The 18,810-nt window shown below is 40.5% G+C and overlaps 1 protein-coding gene across 1 annotated transcript; it reads left to right on the forward strand.

Annotated features, from left to right (window-relative positions):
- Nucleotides 1-889: 889 nt before the first annotated feature.
- Nucleotides 890-14,693, forward strand: elmod3 (ELMO/CED-12 domain containing 3). Its single transcript, XM_015013309.2, has 13 exons — nucleotides 890-975; nucleotides 2,923-3,593; nucleotides 4,340-4,411; nucleotides 4,502-4,576; nucleotides 5,498-5,567; nucleotides 5,759-5,827; nucleotides 6,100-6,188; nucleotides 6,632-6,755; nucleotides 7,001-7,123; nucleotides 7,305-7,435; nucleotides 8,021-8,097; nucleotides 8,999-9,126; nucleotides 9,441-14,693. Exons 2-13 carry the CDS (start codon nucleotides 3,492-3,494, stop codon nucleotides 9,683-9,685), a joined length of 1,305 nt encoding a protein of 434 aa, XP_014868795.2. The 5' UTR covers nucleotides 890-975; nucleotides 2,923-3,491; the 3' UTR covers nucleotides 9,686-14,693.
- Nucleotides 14,694-18,810: the final 4,117 nt, after the last annotated feature.

Here is an 18,810-nt window from a genome sequence, read left to right on the forward strand (position 1 = left end):
TTCTGAGGAACACATGTTAATGAAGCCTTGATAAAAAGATAAGACGATTCCAGTATCTTATAGTACATGGTAAACGTATTGCAGAATACGTAGGTTGTGGAGTGGCATGTTTGTTAGTTCTGTTGCCTTGCAACAAGAAGGTCCTGGATTTGAATCTTTGCCTGGGGTCTTTCTGTGTGGAGTTTGTGTTTTCTCCATCTCCAAGCATGGGGTTATCTGTAGGTACTCTGGCTTCCTCCCACAGTGAAAAACATGTATGTAAGGTTAATATGTCTCTCTGAATCACCCCAAACCTCCTTTCCCCTATTACTATTACAGATACACAATTAGACAATGGATGGAATAATAATAACATCTTTTGACCAAAATGGATGGAGCTTCCTTGTAACAGAACTGAAATTAGAAAAAAATACTAAACAGAACTGTAAAAATCCCAGTAAGGAAAAAGTATGTGTTTGGGTCTTCACATAGTAAGTTAACCTTAACAGAGGGAAAAAGAAAAAAAAATTAAAAGGTACAAAATGTATATTCTAGAAATTCAATGAATAATAATGCCTCACTAACACAACTAACACCAAGTGAGTTCATTTCTGAAGGTAAGATATTGATAGGACAATATATCCTTACATTACAGATACCGAACCACCCCTTTAAGATGAAAATAGAACCATAATTTCACTTTTAACTTCAGGAACAGGCTTTGAAAATAGGGGCACTTACTGTGGAAGAGAGGCTGGTTTCTACACATCTCATCAGTGCGTTAAATCGTTTACGTAAAGACCGAGAAAGACATTGGGAAAGGGTTGTTTTAGGAATTTGTCATAGATACTCTACCTTAGCTCCCAGAAAGCAATGACGTAATGAATTTAGTCTTTGACAGGAAACTACAATTCCCAGGATGCACTTGAAATTGCTGTGGCTACTGAACGGGGGAAGGGAAGCTGAGATTGGAGGGAGAAACAATCAGAAACTCAGGTACTTTTTGCACGCTTCTTATCGTATAGTATGGCTGGACATTTTTTTGCATGTCATGTTTTGCGCGTGTTTCATAGACAATAAAGTCTGAAGTAGATTTAATAAGCGCCTTGTTGTCGGATTTGGAGATCGACTCCATCTCCGTTACAGTTCAGTAGAGCTCCAGCTAGCCCCGTTAGTTAGTTAGCCTGGCAGCTGGCTTTTCTTTTCTGCGCTTAGTGGGAAATGGCTGCTTAACTACTCGTAGTATTTGCGTCAAAAAATATTTAAAATTTTGCCAGAGACTTTCGACGGGCTTGCATAGTGAAAATGTAGTTTGTTACGCTCTCGGTTTGCGATAAAGCTGTAGCTGCGTCTTTGTGCCAGCGGGGCTGCTAGCTTTCTGGTTGCTAGAGATACTGGTTGCTAGCTGACGGCAGACCGACCGCTGCTGGGGCTGGAGCTGTCACCGCCTCTGTAGGAGACTGTCAGCGCAGAAACTCAGCTCTATGAACACTTCTGACATGGCGCTGTGCGTTCACTCTGCAATACTTTGACTTTTAAACGATTAACACATGTTTCGCTACTGTGCTGAGCTGTTGGTTACAATAAAATAGTAAAACAAAAAATGTGCACGAGGAAAGCTGTATGCAAATACAAATATAATGATAAAATGTGAAGTACAACTCTTTTGTAATTTGGTAATAAACACGTTATGCTACTATATTTTATAATAAGTTACTATTAATAATGTTGGAACCAGAAGTTTACATACTCCGAATAAAATGACACATTTTTCTCAATGTCTGAAGTTAAGTCGGACCAAACCTCTCCTGTTTTCGGTTACCAACTACTTGCTAAACGCCACCGAAATGAAAGAAATAATGTCGTATGTATTTAGCAATATCTTCAATATAGTCCAGAAAAGATTATCATGATTAATTGATTATTGATATAATCATAAATGTATTTGGTAATAAATTAATCATTAACTGGAGAATACAGACTCAAAAGGGCAATTTGCTGAAAAGACAACGTATTCAGAGCAGAAATTAAGCCGTGATTGTACAAAAAATATATACATTTGCATTTAAGAGTAAATAAAAAGCTTTTTTGTCTAGAAATATGGTTGTGTTTTTAAAGTCAAGAGGACACAGGACTCCCAAAGTGGCATAGTTTTAGCTTCACCCAGTTCAGATTCTGTAAAGAAATCTCCTATTAAGCACATTTTCCTGTCCAATTACTATTCGGTACTGTAAATGATCATTCATTCATTACAGGACTATTACGTTACTGCATTTTAAGCAATAATTTGTTCATTTCCTCATTAAAAAATAATTGACGTACTTATTTAGATCTTTTAATGTGTTTCTAATATAGTTTTTTTTTTAGGTTTAAATAGTTAAATCTGCAGAAAATGCCATTTAAAAAATGGCTTAGTAATACAAATAACAAGTTACTAAAATAATCATTAGTTGAATCTCTACTTCAATATTATAATTTTACATACATGTTCTCAGTATTTAGTAGTCTTGCCTCTTTGAACTGCATCACTTGGGTCAAACATTTTGGGTTTTCTTCCACAATCTGTGTGTGTGTGTGTGTGTGTGTGTGTGTGTGTGTGTGTGTGTGTGTGTGTGTGTGTGTGTGTGTGTGTCTGTGCTGTGTTACAGCATTTACATCTCATATTTTAGCAAAAATTTCTGATATGGCTTTTAACATATCTCTTGTTACAGTTGTAGTAATGCTATTTATTACATATTTGTATAATTAATTATTGTGATTTTTATGCATAGTGTAGACTGAAGCAAAAGAGTGGAGAGCACTGTAACATTTTCACTAGCTTGTTGTTTAGTTTGGCTGTCTGCTGTGGTAGACCCCACAGTCAGCCCTACACCTTTCATGTTTGGGTGTAATATTGTTGTTCCTTCCATATCAAATAATTATTACTCTTATTATACTTTTCAGATACTGCGTGCCTCCTCCTTTGGAGTTGGGTCGTACAAGAACTTTTTCTACATGACCCACACCGCAATATCTTCTTGGCTTCTCCACTGCAGCTGAGCTCTCACAACAACCCAGCTTTTGACAAACTGCATTTGCTCTGGGTGCCAGAATCATGACGGTTCTTGGACGGGGAGAGCCCAGCCCCGAGAAGCAGCAGCATCATGCAGCTTCTGTTTGCCTGTGGTGGGGCTGAGCCGCCGAGGAGAGGAAAGAGGCAGGGTTTCATGACACTACGCGCCGATTTTGAGAAGATCTCGTTGACTTGCATACGCACGTTCTCCCGCGATCGAGGCCTGTGAAACCACCCGAACTCGGCTGCAGACAAGAAAAGAAAAGAAAAAAAAAAACAAGATGATCCAGACAATATGGATTGCAGTGACGTTTCTGTGAAGTCCGGCTGTTGACATGAAGATCTCTGCGCATGCGAGGAGAAAATGAGAAAAGTGTAGATAGAGACTTTGAGTCCCTCCAGGTGTGCACTACAGAAACCATGCTGGCGTTTGCCCCGACTCCCCAGCCCATCTCCGTTCATGACTTCGGGAGCCTTTAGAGGCCACGATCGGGAGCAACATCAACAGTCTACACGATTACATGCAATGGAAGAAAACATTGACGTCACATCACACACAGAGGTACCTTCGTTTCACCCTCTTCTTCTTTTCAATCCAAGCTTTAATCTCATTGTGGTGTTTGGGCTTACGCTAATTTAACACCATTAGGAGCACCTGCTATGTTGCTCAACAAAACCGAGCGGAGTTCACTCTGCTTCCGCCTTATTCCAAGTGTCCCCTTCCAGCGGGGAACATTTTCTCTCCAGGCGTCGTCTTGATCGGTTCTGAATTTAAAAAAAAAAATGTTTCTTTAAAGCAGGTTGCCACCATTGCTGAAATCACAGCCTGAGGTCAGCTAATGTCTCTCTTGCCTTAGCTGTAATCTCTGATCTGGATTGCTCGGCAGGTTGCTGCAGTGGCAGCTGACATCGCATTTCTCTTATCCCTAACTTGGTTTTGTAGCCATAACATTACCTCCAGCAGCCTGGCCTCTATCCTAGCGTGGTGCAGCGCTTGCAGACGGTCGGATAATCATATCATTAATGCTGCACGGCTTTTGAGTGAAAGTTTTTACAAAAAGAAAAAAAAAGAAAAGAAAAGTGAGGGGATCATTAACTCGGGCTGCTGTCTTTGCAGGAAGTTTTATTAGTTGCAAAAACGAGTTATGGTAAATGTAGCACTTCTACTTTTTTTCTTCCCTCCAAGATCGGTAAAGAGTTTTCAGGCAATATATTAAATCATAATATGAGATCTGCTTTCATAATGACTCTCACTTTCTGAGTAAGTGTTTTATTTTTGTATTTAAGCTCATTTGTTCTTCTTGCCAGGGTCTGAATGGTTTGTCACATGAACGGAAGCCTGTAGAGGACATCACCAATGCACATTCCACCTACAAGCCTGTAAGCTGCAAGCCACTTCTCTCTGATCCCATGTAATTAATTGTTGCTAGGAAGACTAAGTCACCGGCGTGAACTCCTGTTTTTGTGCAGGTCATTAATGGAGTGGCCATAGGTCACAATGGGAAAGACCACACCAACGGCAACGCACCTTTCAGATCTCTGCCGGTAATAAAGCTTTGTTAAACAACTACAGCGCTGGTCAGAAGTTTACATACACTCATCATCAGCATGAATGTTGTGAAATTTGAGCTTTTAATTACATCCTTATATTTCTTTGCATGCTAATATTTAGAGAAGTATTCCTTATCGAGTTGCAGAGAAACAACATATTTTTTGTTGCCAAGAACAAGATTCTTGGGCAATTTTGGTGTGACCTCACTTCTTATCTGAAAAGGTAGAGCCTGTTTAATCTTGTTCGCTGGTACTGACATAATGACTTTTGGCATAATTTCCTTAATGTTCATTATTTTTAAGGTCAGATCCATCATGGATGCTTAGCTGGGCGAATACTGTGTAAAGGTTTGAATGCATATATGGATGCAAGCAGAACAAAAAGAGATTGTAGACCCCAGCGCTGGGCATTCTGGGTAATTGCAACCAAAACAAACATGTGAGTCCAGCGCTAATGGGAGAAATATTCTGTGGACAGAAGAGGAATCCTACAACAACTAAAATACGACTTCGTCCCATTCTTGTTTACATTTCACGAAGAAGGAAGTTGCGTCCATGTTTTCTTCAAAGGTTTTCATGTCGTTTTCTTCAGTAGTTCTTGGTGCAGCGCCTCCACAGGCGAGGAGGTGAACAGGTTTTTCAAAGGGTTTGTTTTGTTTGACGCTGTAAATGTAAGAAATGTTGCAATTTTGAACTGGAGACCCCTTGGTCAAAATGGTAATCGCCTCCCAAGGTGGTGCTGAAGATCCTGTGGGTCTTACAGGTTCAAACAGACTAAATGAGAATGGCCCACCAACCAAATAAAACAATTAAATCAATGCTAAATTCATTCTGATCAGGAATGGGTGTAAATATCTGACAGATACTACTTACAGTAGTAGGATTTATGTAATACGGTATGCATTTATGGTTTAGATTTCAGCACTGAAGCAAAATGGCATCCTGCAGAACCTGACGACAGGTGGAGACAAGCCCAGTCCCACAGGTAAATAACACACACACATACCTTTTCATACCTGAATAGGTGTTTATGCTAAATATTGTGCAGTTGTTTTTGGCAGAGCTTTGGAAAAAGTGAGTCTCATCAAATGAAGAGTGCAGCGCTTCTCCTGGTTGAAGGCTGCAGTGAAGTTATGATTTGTTTGTCCCGGTTTATGAGTGTTTATGTTTTTACAGAAGAGCAAGAAGATGCTGATCTGGAAAAGGCCAGGCAAGAGTGGGAGGCTCTAGATAACATCCAACCAGGTCAGCTGCCTCTCATTGTCTCACTTGTCTGAGTCAGGAGGGGGGGAATAAATCAGTTTTGATGTGAACTGTAAGTTGGAAGCAATTAAATTAACCCAAGGAGACGGCATGAATAAAACACTGAACTGATTTATTAAAGGTATCTAGAAAATGATTACTGATGGATTACATTGCCTTGTTTCGCCAAAGGTTTGTTCACAATAACTAGGAAAGGCTGGGCGTGTGGAGATTTGTGTAGGTTTCTCAGATTCTTTCACTGACTGCCTCAACAGCTCTAACTGAGGACTCGAACCCAACCCCGCTCATCTCCTTCAATGAAGCTCTACAGTACTTCCAGACCACAGACCTTGGGGACTTGCTGGTAAGAAATGCAATATTTTACTGTGTGTCACACACCTCAGCTGCAGGTGTGTATTTGACATCATTTCTTTTTTTAAAGATTAATTATTCCTCAACCAGGCAGTTTTCTTGTTTTTTTTTTTTTATCCTAAGAAAGACCTCTTATCTGACAGTTCACACTGCTCTCCAGTGGCCAGCCCTTCAGTAGACATTTTTTGTTGTTGTGCTTTACTGCTGTTGTAAGCAAATAAAAAAAAAAAGTAAATGTAACCAATGTTGATTTGGGGGAAAAAAAAGTCCAGCTGATTTTCTGAGAGACCATGGAAAACCTTCAAGTATTCGCAGTGGATTCTAATTCTTGCATTAATGTTAAATATGTGCAGTGTCATTAGAGTGATGACGTGTTAAATATGAGAATTAGTTATTTAGTGTTTGTCCTCCCCACCTAAAACCCTCCATTTGCAGAAAAACATCCAGCCAACTATTCGCAGGACCGGTCTGGCTGCGATCGCACACTTCCTGTTCGGACCGCCCCGATTGCACAGGGAGCTCCTGGAGGAGAGGGATCTTGTCTTTGCCATTGCACAGTGTGAGTGAGTGTGTGTGTGTGTGTGTGTGTGTGTGTGTGTGTGTGTGTGTGTGTGTGTGTGTGTGGGGGGGGGGGGTGTGTGTGTGTGTGTGTGTGTGTGTGTGTGTGTGTGTGTGTGTGTGTGTGTGTGTGTGTGTGTGTGTGTGTGTGTGTGTGTGGTTGTGTGATTTGCCACAGTTACAGCCATAAATCCACAGTTTGTCTTATAAAGAAATGGCTTGATCTCTCTGTTTGTGTGTGTGTAGGTCCTGTGGATAACAGCCAAACAGTCCACATGCGTGTCCTGCAGACCATACATAAAAGGCTGATTGGAACCAGGCTGGACTGTCCTCGCTACGGTCCGCACTGGGAAAACATTGGCTTTCAGGGTTAGCTATTTGATCGTACATCTGGTGTTTTAATTTTGTTGAGAGACTAACTCAACTCAAGGAAGTTATTTGATCCATCTTTATCCTAAAACTGGATCACCTGATAAGAGCTTTGTTGTCAAAAAGCTAAACAGCAGTTCCACCAAACAAAGCGACATTACGGTGGTTTGGTGTTTTTCAGGTTCTGACCCGGCCACTGACCTGCGTGGCACTGGGTTTCTTGGACTGATGCACACTCTGTATTTCGTGATGGACCCAGAAACTCTGCCGTTGGCGAGAGATATCTACAAGCTGTCGCAGCATCCTACACAGGTGTCTTCAAGTCACGAAACGCAGTCCTAAAACAGTTTATTTATGGCAGAGTCTACAGACATCATGCTAGCATTTGATATAAATACAGGAGAATTATTTTTGAACTGCAACTTTGCTAGAAATTCTGAAGTATCTTAACTATTCTCACCCTGCTTTGTAAATTTGCTTAAGCTTGTGAGATAAAAATAGAGCCTGTGTTGTCTCTCTTATAGTACTTTTCAAGTCTTTAGCAGTCGCATACATATGTGTAGAGATAGTTTTTATCTTTCACACTGTTATCCTCGAAACAAAGTACCTGCTTCTCATTAAACCATTTGCCTACAATTTTAGTTCTGATTTTTTTTTTTTTTTTTTGTAGAACTGCACAAACCAATCAAATTGGACATATTTCTCTCAACCAGTGATTAAAAAACGATGAATACAATTTGTAGTGGTGAGCGGTTTAACAAAGATATTTCCCCTTTTAAGCAACCTTCAGTGAAACTGAAAAAAATTGCCAGTTTCTAGAGAAAACTTCAAAGTATGAAGGAATGTATGAGACTGTTGCATAATGCATTACTTAATGTGTATTTTTTGTTGTTGTAGAACTTCCCTTTCTGTGTGATGTCAATCAACATGACCCGCATTGCTTTGCAAGTCCTGAGAGAGGAGGCCCTGTCCAAGTGAGTCACACCTCCGCTACCTTCGTTTTTGTTTTATCTGCTTAGCACTGATCAACAAAATGACAGAAACTCTTGTAGAACATCGGATCTCAAAGGGAGGATTATTTGGAACGATGCCATATCCCTCGTCATTCATCAAAAACAAAGTGAAATTGAGATGTCACGATGTCATTGCAGCTCCTTTTAGAAAAATATTAATCATTGCTTTACTTAAATTAATAAAGCCGTCAGATTTGTTTCTGGAAAGGAATGTGTAAATAAATTATTCTAGATCCAAAACTTAAAAAGAGTTCTGCATGGTTCACCTTATTAGAAGTCATTTTTAGGTGTCAATTGGAGAAGAAAAAGAAAACATCTCTAATCAATAAACTGATTTTTCTTTGAAAATGCTTCATGTATTAAGCCAAGTTTATTAAATTAATTAAAAGCAGATTATGTTGGTGCAGCAAAGTTTGCCTTCAGTAAAAGTCACTGGTCCTTGCAAAAAAAAATGTAAAAAAAAAACGTGGTTATTTAAAGAAACATACTTTGTGTTGTAGCCATTTTTTATCCACTGTAAGAAGATTTTACTTTGTGATAATTTTGCCTCCATCTACATCAAACACTTGAGCTGGGGCTGCCAAATTTGTATCATTCTTGAACTTAAGTCAGGGGCCACACACAAAGGGTCCATGAGCTGCAAGTGGCCCCCAGGCCACACTTTGGACATCCTTGACCTAGATTGTGTTGAACCATCAGGCCACACTCATGAATGCTCCGTTCTGTGGGTCCATCTTCATTAAGAGTAAAGTAAATTTTTAATAACATCTCAATCACAAGGACTGCTTGGATTCAGCGATGTTATCGTTTAAGTTCAATATGTGTCTCCTCTGACGGCTCCCCTTTCCCGTGTCTGTGTCAGGGAGTGCAATCGTCGTCAGCAAGTGGTCGGTGTGCTCAATGAGTTTTACGTTGCCACATTTCTCCACATCTACCAGCTGTGGAAGACCCAACAGAAGACGATTGCTGACTCTGGCTTCGTGCTAAAAGGTAAAAACAGTAGCTGTTTTCTTTTTTTTGTTTGTTTTTTCACATTTACCAAGCAGCTAAGAAGCATTAAAAATGCAGTTTCAGTCTGGATGAAAATTGGCTGCCATAAATAGTTTTGCACATAAACAAAATCAACAGAAATGTATTTATTATTGTTATGTTACGCATGTCCCTGGCTTCATATTTTTAGCACAATATGCCAGTTTTATCAGTCCTAACTTTCATATTATTTTGTAAAATGTCTTGCTTTTCTTTTTACAAACATGTTTGATTTTACTTAGTTGAGCATTCCTTCGTTTTCTTGTGACGCGTAGAAGTGGAGCTGTTTGCCAAAAAGAACCCCAAGCAGATGCTGCGCCGACTGGAGGTCTTCCTGAAGGAGAGGCAGGCGGGTGGGATCCCCCGTGGGACGTCGCCGGACCCTCAGGCCCAACAGCCCTCTCCCAGCTTGGGGGGCTCCAGAGCTGGGATGGGGCAGGGAAGCAGGGGAAAGGAGATGCACTTCACCGGAGTGTGTGACCTCCCACCGGACATGGAGGGAGAGGCCAGACTTATCTAAACTAGAGTCAGTGTGAGCATGTGTGTGTGTGCGTGTGTGTGTGCGTGCATGAGAGCTATCCTGTCCATGAGTAAGTCCGACACTCGTAAGTGTGAGTGGGTCAGTCAAAGCAAGAACAGCTCGGCAGTCGCTGATCCGAGGTCTGCTACCCGGATCGACTCACACACTATTCTTCCTACAATGCTGGGGTGCTGCACTTTCATCAGATTAAGATTGGTGATCCTTCAGAGTTATATATTAATTTATTCTTGAACCTCGGGACGTAGGTCTGTCATATGTATAAAAAAAAAAAAGATCTTTAATGTAAGATGTCATTTAAAGAAAAGAAAAGAGCAAAAGGAAGTGAATATTTGCACTTTTCCGTAGTTGTCGTAGCCAAAATAACAGCTGCCAAATTCCTTTGGTTAAACTTGTCTAGAAGTCCAAAATGTACATGTTCATGTCTGAAGGATTTCTAAGCAAGGAACCATGCAGCAGGAGAGCAGCGCCGTTTAAACCCAAACCGGGTCGAAGACGGTGTGCTGCTGTGCTGAGTGGAAGGAATAAGACGAGAAACCCGGAGAGGTTTTTGAGTTCTTTCGGCAGGGATCAGAAATCATTTGTAGACCGTGTTTATAGAAACCTTAGGCTCGATCTGAAGGTGGAATCGTTTTGCGCTAGGTGACTGAAACACGAGTGGACGTACGGTCCGTATGCGTGGAGGTAAAACCAGTTGAAACAGATCAACTGGATTCAGGTTTAGCGAACTACCCATAAATGGACTTTTAAATATCACTTTTAAAGACGACCGTCTTAAGAACATTTGTCCGTTTGATTCCGACTTCCCAGTTGTGCATAAAAGCGCGTCAGACAGACGTCTTGGTGAACAGCAGAAGTCTTCTATCAGGACATTCGTGAGTCGTCTCACTTCTTAACTTCTTCTTGCAAAGTAGAGGAAAGAAGACTTTTCATTGGTGTGGGTGTGTGAGTGTTAGGTATGGGCCAGAATGAGATTGTCCAGGTATGATGAGCTTAAGTAAAAAACAAAAAATACCATGGAAATGTATCATGGTGTTGACCCCAAAAACTCAAAATGAAAAAACTCTAAAACATGACATAATTTCATTACAGTCTAATGTCAGAACAGAAAAGTCAGTTAATCTTACTTAAAACAGCACTACCTACTTTCCACGCCATAGTGTTTCTCATTTTTTTAAAGAAACTACATCCAAACACTCAAAATTGTCTTTCTTGTTAAAAAAAAAAAAAAGTGCTGTAGCCTTCTTTTAGCCAGCTGAATGGCTGTGTGCAGCAACTTGTGGAGGGGGGCAACAGCGCAGTGGTTTTCTCCTTAAAGCCAGAGAAACCTCCAATCACGCTGCACGTCTTACTAAGAGGACTTTAAACCGTACAAACGATGCGGTGGATGTCTTTTTGCGGTTTTGACGGCAGAACTTTGAGGAACCTTGGTATACCTTGATGCTACAGCCAGCCCATGCCTAGAGTGTGCGCTCGCTCGCTCCCAGACGTAGCCAAGAGTCTGATCTGAACTTTCTCTACATTCCGTTATGAAGCATGTGATTGTAATTTTCTTCTTCTTTCCTTCTTTTTGTTTTTCTGATCAATTGTTTCGTGTGTGTGTGTGTGTGTGTGTGTGTGTGTGTGTGTGCGTGGGGTGAACTAACTGATCTGATGCTGATGAAGGGTGCCTCTCCTAGGAGATGTATGGTACAGTATGCAATCCTTGCTCTTTCTCTATGATAATCAAAAACACTAGTGCTGTATGATGATAGAAATCGTTCCTAATTTCAGGGTTTGTGCACTCGTGCAAGCGAGTGTGTGTGTGTGTGTGTGTGTGTGTGTGTGTGTGTGTGTGTGTGTGTGTGTGTGTATGTGTGTGAGTCATATGAGGAACCGGCTACAAATGACGGGGGGAAGGAGAAGGTTTCTTTCTTTTGCACACAATAGGCTAGCTTTACCGAGCCCCTGGATCCACTAAGCTGCAGACCCGGTACTGGAGTCAAGCTTAAAATGGTACATTAAGACTAAATGTCATCAAAAAAATACTTTAGTGTTCTGCTCTAAGCGGGTCAAGCCCATCGGTGAAGCTGGTCCGGTTCGTATGCGTTCAAGAAACCACCTCCCGTCATGGTAGTCTCAATCTGTAGCATGTTCAGGTAGCTCTAGTACTGTAGCATCCTATAGCCTCCTCCTCTTCGTACAGCTTGTTGATGTCACGTCTCGGTTCCAGTCCGTAGTGTCGATGAGTGTGCAAACTGTTACTACTATAGCACATGCATTTCATAGCTTTCTTCAGCCTCCTCAGTCAGCATGTCGCGCATTCTGATGGGATGCAGGTCGTCGGCGTTGAGCTTAAACTCAAGGTGGCGATGGTAGACTTGGCACCTTACGGCAGGGGAAATAAGTCCTGAACCGCGGCACCAACAGTTTCCTCGATAAAGAGGACTGTCGACACAAAGTTCAGCTCGGTCCTGGTAGCAACCACAGCGAGTCACACGTACAAAGAAATCAAAACACAGTAATACATTAATTTTATTAGGTTGTAGTTTTTTAAATGTGGAATGACACTGGGAGTAGACATTGAATACGCCAATTAAAATTCACAAAATAAATGGCAAAAAAAAACCTATGTCGGGAAGATGTCTCTTGTATGGAGAAACTAGTTCTGAATCTTAAAAGGTTGTTCATGCACTCTGATTCAGCTCATAGATTTTAATTGGCTTCAAGTTCAGCTTTATGTTTTTCCCTCATTTCTCCTTCAGATTCTTATCAAGAAAGTCCAATTTGGGAGGGCAATGTGTACTTAAAATGTCGTCTCAATATTATTATGCTATTTATAGCAACATTTAAAAAAATCTATAAGCAAGACAATTATTGCCTGTCCCTATTACTATACATTTTTCATCTTTCCTTATCTCACACTATATTCTCCCAGTATTTCATCTGCTTGGCTAAATGTTCAGTGTGGAAATGTTAAAGAGCTTCAACATGCCTTTTCTTCGGTAGTGGAGTCTTGTGCAGTGAGCGTTCATAGAGGCCTTTGTGGTTAAGTGCATGACTTGTCGTTTTTCAAACACATCCTCCTGATAATTGTCCCAGAGCTCCATGGCAACTAGTCTGACTGTTTGGTCTCATTTTTTATATATTGCGTGTGAACTGTGGCTTCACAGGAACATTCAGAAGTTCAAAAAGGCATCTGTAACCAATGTTTTCACACTTGAAAGAGCGCTAAACGTATGGTAAAATTAATAAACCTTTCTGTAGGCCATCAATTAGGACTAAGACGGTTCTTATAAATTTGCTTCCAGCAGATTTTTCACTTTATTCATGTACTCGAGGCCTATTCCCTGTGTCATTATTACACGTCTTTATTTATGGATTTCCTTCTATTTATTTATTACTGGGATTGTTACCAGACTTTCCTCTTGCTGTACATCCACTGGATGCAGTCAGATTGTCCTCGCTTCCCTGTTTTCTCTTTGATTTCAAGCCACCGTGTCAAATCAGACCTCCCGCTTTCAGACGATGCAGCATGACTCCTGCCGGTATCTTGGAGTACTTTGACACGCTGCTGGCGTCCCTACGTCTTTTTAACCTCTCCAAGCTGTCCTTCACCATCTCCTGTTCCCATTGGTATAACTCAAAGAACAGGCTCATGTAGTTTGCCAGTTATCCGATCGGTGCGGGGCATTTCGGAGGTGGGAATCGACTGATGAGGAAAATTTGCACTGTTGTAGATATTTGATAAGTGTGTGTGACGTATGCAAGAGGAAGCAGGCCATCTTCAATAGCCATATTGTGATGTTCGTTTTAATCACCCGGCCCATGAAACGGGCTACGTGAAGTCGGACTCCACCCCCTCTTTCCCCCCCGCCTCGTTCTGAAGTGTACCGCACCATCGCCATGGTCTCGTGTTTAGTTCGAAGACGTTTTTAAGCTGACGAGCAGTGCAGTGTATGTAAATCAGGAAGTTTGTACATAGAGAATTAATGATTGTAACTGTATGATTGTCTGTAGGGCATTATACTGAAACACATTGCTTACCTCAAGACTTGAGACAAATCTTTCTCTCTCTCTCTGTCTCTCTCTCTCTCCCGTTGTTCGGCCTCCCTCTCAGGCTCGTTTTGCTTCCTTCTACTTTGGCCTATTTTCATACCCAATTGGAAACGTTATATAATTTATACTCGGCACCTAAATATAATAGGCATTTAACATGAAAGCTGGTCAATGTTATATGTATTCTATTTACAGACACTATATAGGCCCAGACGCTCTGATGCGCACCTGCTCCTTGATGAAAAGCTCCTTGTCAAGACGAGCTTTAATTGGCCAATGTCGTTGAAATAAGCTGGTTTTCTTGTGGCTTCAGTGATAGTACAGTAAACTTTGGCTGTGATTCGGTGTTTGATGTGAAGAAAACACTTTGGGGGTGGGGGAAGAAACAAAAATCCTGTCTCTTTCAGCACCAGTCACAAACATTTTAATATATGATTGTAAAATAAAAAAAATAATTAAAAAAAACTCAATATAAGCTTCAATTAGCAGTCATAATGCTGTGTATGCTTTGACATTGGTATATATTCAGTGTCCAAACAAAAGGCCAGATTTATCCAGGTTACCAAAACCCTTTTAGTCATCGTAACACATTATATTCTTTTTGCTTTTACCATGGTCTTTTCTGTTCCTTTATTTGAGAAACAAACGATTAACAAACAAAAAAAAAACGGGTTCTTGCAGGATGTCGGATGCTCTGAGAGCTGGGGGTCGGGACTTCTGCATAGTACAGCGGTGGCTCGGCAAATACAATCACTTCTCTCAATATCCTATTCTTTAATATGGAGGTGTTTTACTGTTGCCGTAGTCTTCATGTCCCTCAGAGCATTGTATGACTATTCTTTGATTGTAGAAGCCCTATTTTATACTGAGAGTTATTTCAGAATACAGTATGTGCTGTTAAACATTAAATGTATTGTATGGAGAAAGCTAAATAAATGCTGTTTAAAAGCCACATGCTTCCACTTCCTCTTTTCATTTTAAGTGTCGTCACTCGATCTACCCGTGTCTCAATGAAACGTATTGAAAAAAATTGTTCATTTGTTTCTGTAGCTCAGTTCAGAAAGTGAACGTGCCAGAATATACAGATCATTTTGAGAAGTTTAAGGTCCTGAAGAGACAATCTGAGCCTACTGACCTTAATCTGATTGAGCCACTCTAAGTTGATTTTAATTTTGCATCTGAAAACATGAAGAACTCAGGTTTGTGATGTTTGATCAGCTTTTTTTTTTTTTTAAATAGCAAACACAATTGTTCACTTGTCCATTAATTATGGTGTTTCTCACTGTTACTCTAAAAAAAAAAGCCCAAGAAGCTGAGATCCTGCTACGGTGTGCAACCTTCTGAACACCAATGCACTTTGGAGATGGATTGCGGTGTAGCTGTTTTGTTGTTTAGCCACTAGAGGGCACTCTTTGATTCTTTTTGAGGGTACCACACACTACGCTGGATGTTTTGTCCCTTAATGGTGCTGGAAGCAAAGGAAGAAATCACATCAACACAAAACCTGCAGCTAGCTTTTAGTCGTCTTAAAAATTCACATTTTAAAGCAGATTCAGTTTTCAAACCTGACTGCTCACTTTTTTTTTTTTTTTTTAATATCTACAAAAGATGATGTGGATGCTCAACCATCTGGGGAAAGCGCCAGCATCGGCAGTCTGTTTACAGAGCTGAAGCTCTTGTGCTGGCAGTCTTCATCTTTAATAAGAGAAACAAAAACACTCATCTGCTTTCACTTTGCAAGCTACATGCTGCTCCAGAAAAGCTTCAGAAATATTACTAGCGTTCATACGGAGGAGATTTTAGACTGTGGTTGGTAAAGTTGGGCATCTTGATGCCTCTTAACCAGGCACACATTCCTCCTGGACTAGATGAGCTGGATCTGCTGAATCACGGCATGCAACAGATGGAAGCATCTTTCAGCCAAAAAAAAAAATCCCCTCTAAAAATGTGCTGCAAACTCTGTTGTATAAGTAGCTTGACGCCTGGTAACACTTTCTTGCTCGCTCTCCAGATGAGGAATAATAGATCTGCAGCACTCAGAAGCCCTGCTAAGGGTTAATGTGTTAGAGCCCGGCCATCCTTCCCAGATCAGATATCCAGCTGGTGTGTGGAGGACCAGTCAGGATGAATTAAGCAGAGCAGGATGGAGTTTTATAAATCGGTTCTATCCGTTTGTACCTAGTGAGCCTGCTGGATTACAGCATTTTTCTCTCACTTTTACTCCCAGCTTCCCTCCCCCAACTTCACTCCTCTCTCTGATGTCATTGTTTCCTGCCCAACACATCCTGACGCTCAGCTCAGCTAGAGGCTCTAAACATTATGCACCCTCACTTCTCAGCTTCTGCTAAAATAATGGAAATTTATATAGCAGCACATGAACAGCAGTGTCAGGTTGATTAATGCCTGAGTCCTTGAAGAGCTATGGTTTATTTATTTTATTTTTTTTGCAGACCTAATTACCATAGTTTCGACTCTCTCCTATGTGATAGATTTGTTGATTACACTAGAGGGTACACACAGTGGGGTGAAGTAAGTATTGAACATGTCGACGTTTTTGTCAGTAAAAATAGTAATATTTCTACTGACATGAAATTCACACCAGATGTTGGCAACTTCAAGAAACTGAAGCAAATTAGTCGATTAATGAAATTATGAGTATATAAAAAAAATGGAATGTTACTAGAAATAAACATACTTATAGAGATCTTAGTAATTTTTTTTTTTTTTCCTAATTGGATACAATTTAGGGGATTCTTTCTCTAGAACTAGTAAATAATCCCCTTTCTGTTTGGGTTTGTTGTCTCATTTGAAATGCACACTCATCTTTTCTTAAATTGTTCTAAAAAAATGCCCAGACACATTTCTTCCTTTATTGTTTTTCAGTGATATGAAGTCTGCCTCCACCATGATAAACCATGATGTTCCCATCTGAAAACATCACTTTTATCCCAGTGATGTCACACATAAGCTTGTGTTTCTGTGTGCAATGAGCTCCAAAGTGTTCATCTTTGGTCGCATCTGACCTGAATAAAACGTGTTATGAAAACAGCTCTGAATAAAATCTTCAGCTTGGAAGTGAGTTTATAGCTATTTCTTCCAGCGGGGTGGAGGCAGTCAGGAGAAATGTTGACTCAGAGCGCTAGCCTAAAGACCCGACAAGCAGGAACCCTGCCAGGGGATTTAGGCATTCCAAGCTTAGTTTGCCCCCAATTTACCACAGTGTTGAATCACCGCTGCTATGATTCTGACCGGCATGGTTATTATGATGTGCACAGGCTTCAGCACTGCCTTATCTCCCAGCCTCTGTGTCTCTAGAATACTTTATATCAGCAACAGTGAATGGAAGCAGCTGGAAGTCCCACTTTTCTTCACATATTCAATTCCGGTTTTGCCTCATAGAGGCTTAACTGCACCACAATAAAAATGTTATTCTGAGAACATTTTTATTGTCCTCAAAATAATATTTTGTTATTAAATGTGCTTATTGGGAGAAAAGTCAAAACACTGTCAATCATGAAGCATAAACATCAAAAACAACAAAAAAATGGATCGAGATGGTTGGCTAAATATGTGTAGTGAAAGTGAAAAAGTTTGTATCAAACGCCTGCTGATTTATCTAGTAAAGTTACTAGCTCAAAGCAGGGGTCCCCAAACTTTTTCCTGTGAGGGCCACATAACTTTTCCCTACTCTGGTGGGGGGCCGGAATCAGTTTGAAACAGAAAAAGTGTGACGATTGCAGGAGTGCCTAAATGTAAAAATGTATTGTTTTCCAGAAAGCACAATCAAATAACTCTCTCTGGGTTCTTCACAGAACAAAAGTCAGGAAATAAATAATAACACTATTAATGAAATAAATAATAACCAAATAACCCTCTCTGGGTTCTTCACAGAATAAATCCAGGAAGGATTATAGTCCGTAATTTCCGAACTATGAGCCGCACTGGACTATAAACCACAACCCCAAAGTTTTTTTTTTAACATACACATACAAGCCTCAGATTTCTCTGTCGCTCCAGGTTTTCCACAGCGATGCAGCAGCAGCAGAGGGGGGCGGACACCCAAAATTTGAGTAATAACAGGTCAATTGAATGTCACATTTATTACGGTTGAAAAATAAAAAGTTGCCAAGTTTAGATTTAACTGAACTGATTACGGTAGTTTCCGAATGATAACTGTAACAGTAAAAGTGCTGATCCTTCGTGTCTGCTACTAGCATGTGCTAAATGAAAATATGCGCCTTCTTCTTCTTCTTCTTCTTCTTCTTCTTCTTCTTTAGATTTCAACAGCAGCTTGCATCCATTATTGTTGCACTACTGCCATCTACTGGATCCTAATATCTATACCTCAAATTCTCATAATGATCCCAGTATTATTTAAAAAGAACGAAAAATCTTCTTTTTCCTCTCAGTGCTATTTAATTGATCAACAACATTCTCAAATTTCAATTCCCTATTAAAACTTAATTCTGTTTTAATGGGCGCTTTCTTCTTTTATTTCCAATTTTGACTTCCATTTGATTCACTTCCTGCTAAAGAGCCCCCTGGTGGTTGAAGAAAAATCCACATATAAGGGGTTTATAGTCCGGAAAATATGGTATATGAAAAAAAAAATCTGAATGCTCTCTGGTATTGTTCGGGGGCCGGACCAAATGTGGAGGCGGGCCGGATCTGGCCCGCGGGCCGTAGTTTGGGGACCACTGGCTTACAGAGTAAAAACCATAGTAAAACATGTTTTCTTCCTGAGAAGTTTATGCTCACAAACAACACCTTGCAGTAATGTTGATTTTCTGACTTCTGCATTGCTGTGGCTTTAACTGGGTCTGCTGCTCTTTGTCTCCAACCCAAGATCCTACGTAATTTGTCGCTCTGGAGTAAACTACGTTTCAAACAGAGACCTCCTTCTTTTTTTTTTTTGTTTGGTGGTCGAGAATTCATTCCTTTTCACTTACTTTCTTTCCACTGCTTGTTATGTAAAGACGTTTGGAAAGAGTCTAACTTTCTCCTTCTGCAGTTTGCTCTCTTCCACTAGTGTCTCAATCCCTGTTGGTTAAATCGGCCTCTTCTTGACC

The sequence above is a fragment of the Poecilia mexicana genome, unplaced genomic scaffold, assembly GCF_051168715.1.
Source record: "Poecilia mexicana isolate PSO_F unplaced genomic scaffold, ASM5116871v1 scaffold_9, whole genome shotgun sequence".
NCBI classification, from domain to species: domain Eukaryota; kingdom Metazoa; phylum Chordata; class Actinopteri; order Cyprinodontiformes; family Poeciliidae; genus Poecilia; species Poecilia mexicana.

Bases quoted from the DNA above. Each gene is read 5' to 3' on its own strand.
- elmod3 (XM_015013309.2), top strand. From the start codon at position 3,492: ATGACTTCGGGAGCCTTTAGAGGCCACGATCGGGAGCAACATCAACAG. The intron at 4,577-5,497 runs GTAATAAAGCTT...TTTATGGTTTAG, and splicing joins CACCTTTCAGATCTCTGCCG to ATTTCAGCACTGAAGCAAAA. The intron at 7,124-7,304 runs GTTAGCTATTTG...GGTGTTTTTCAG, and splicing joins GGAAAACATTGGCTTTCAGG to GTTCTGACCCGGCCACTGAC.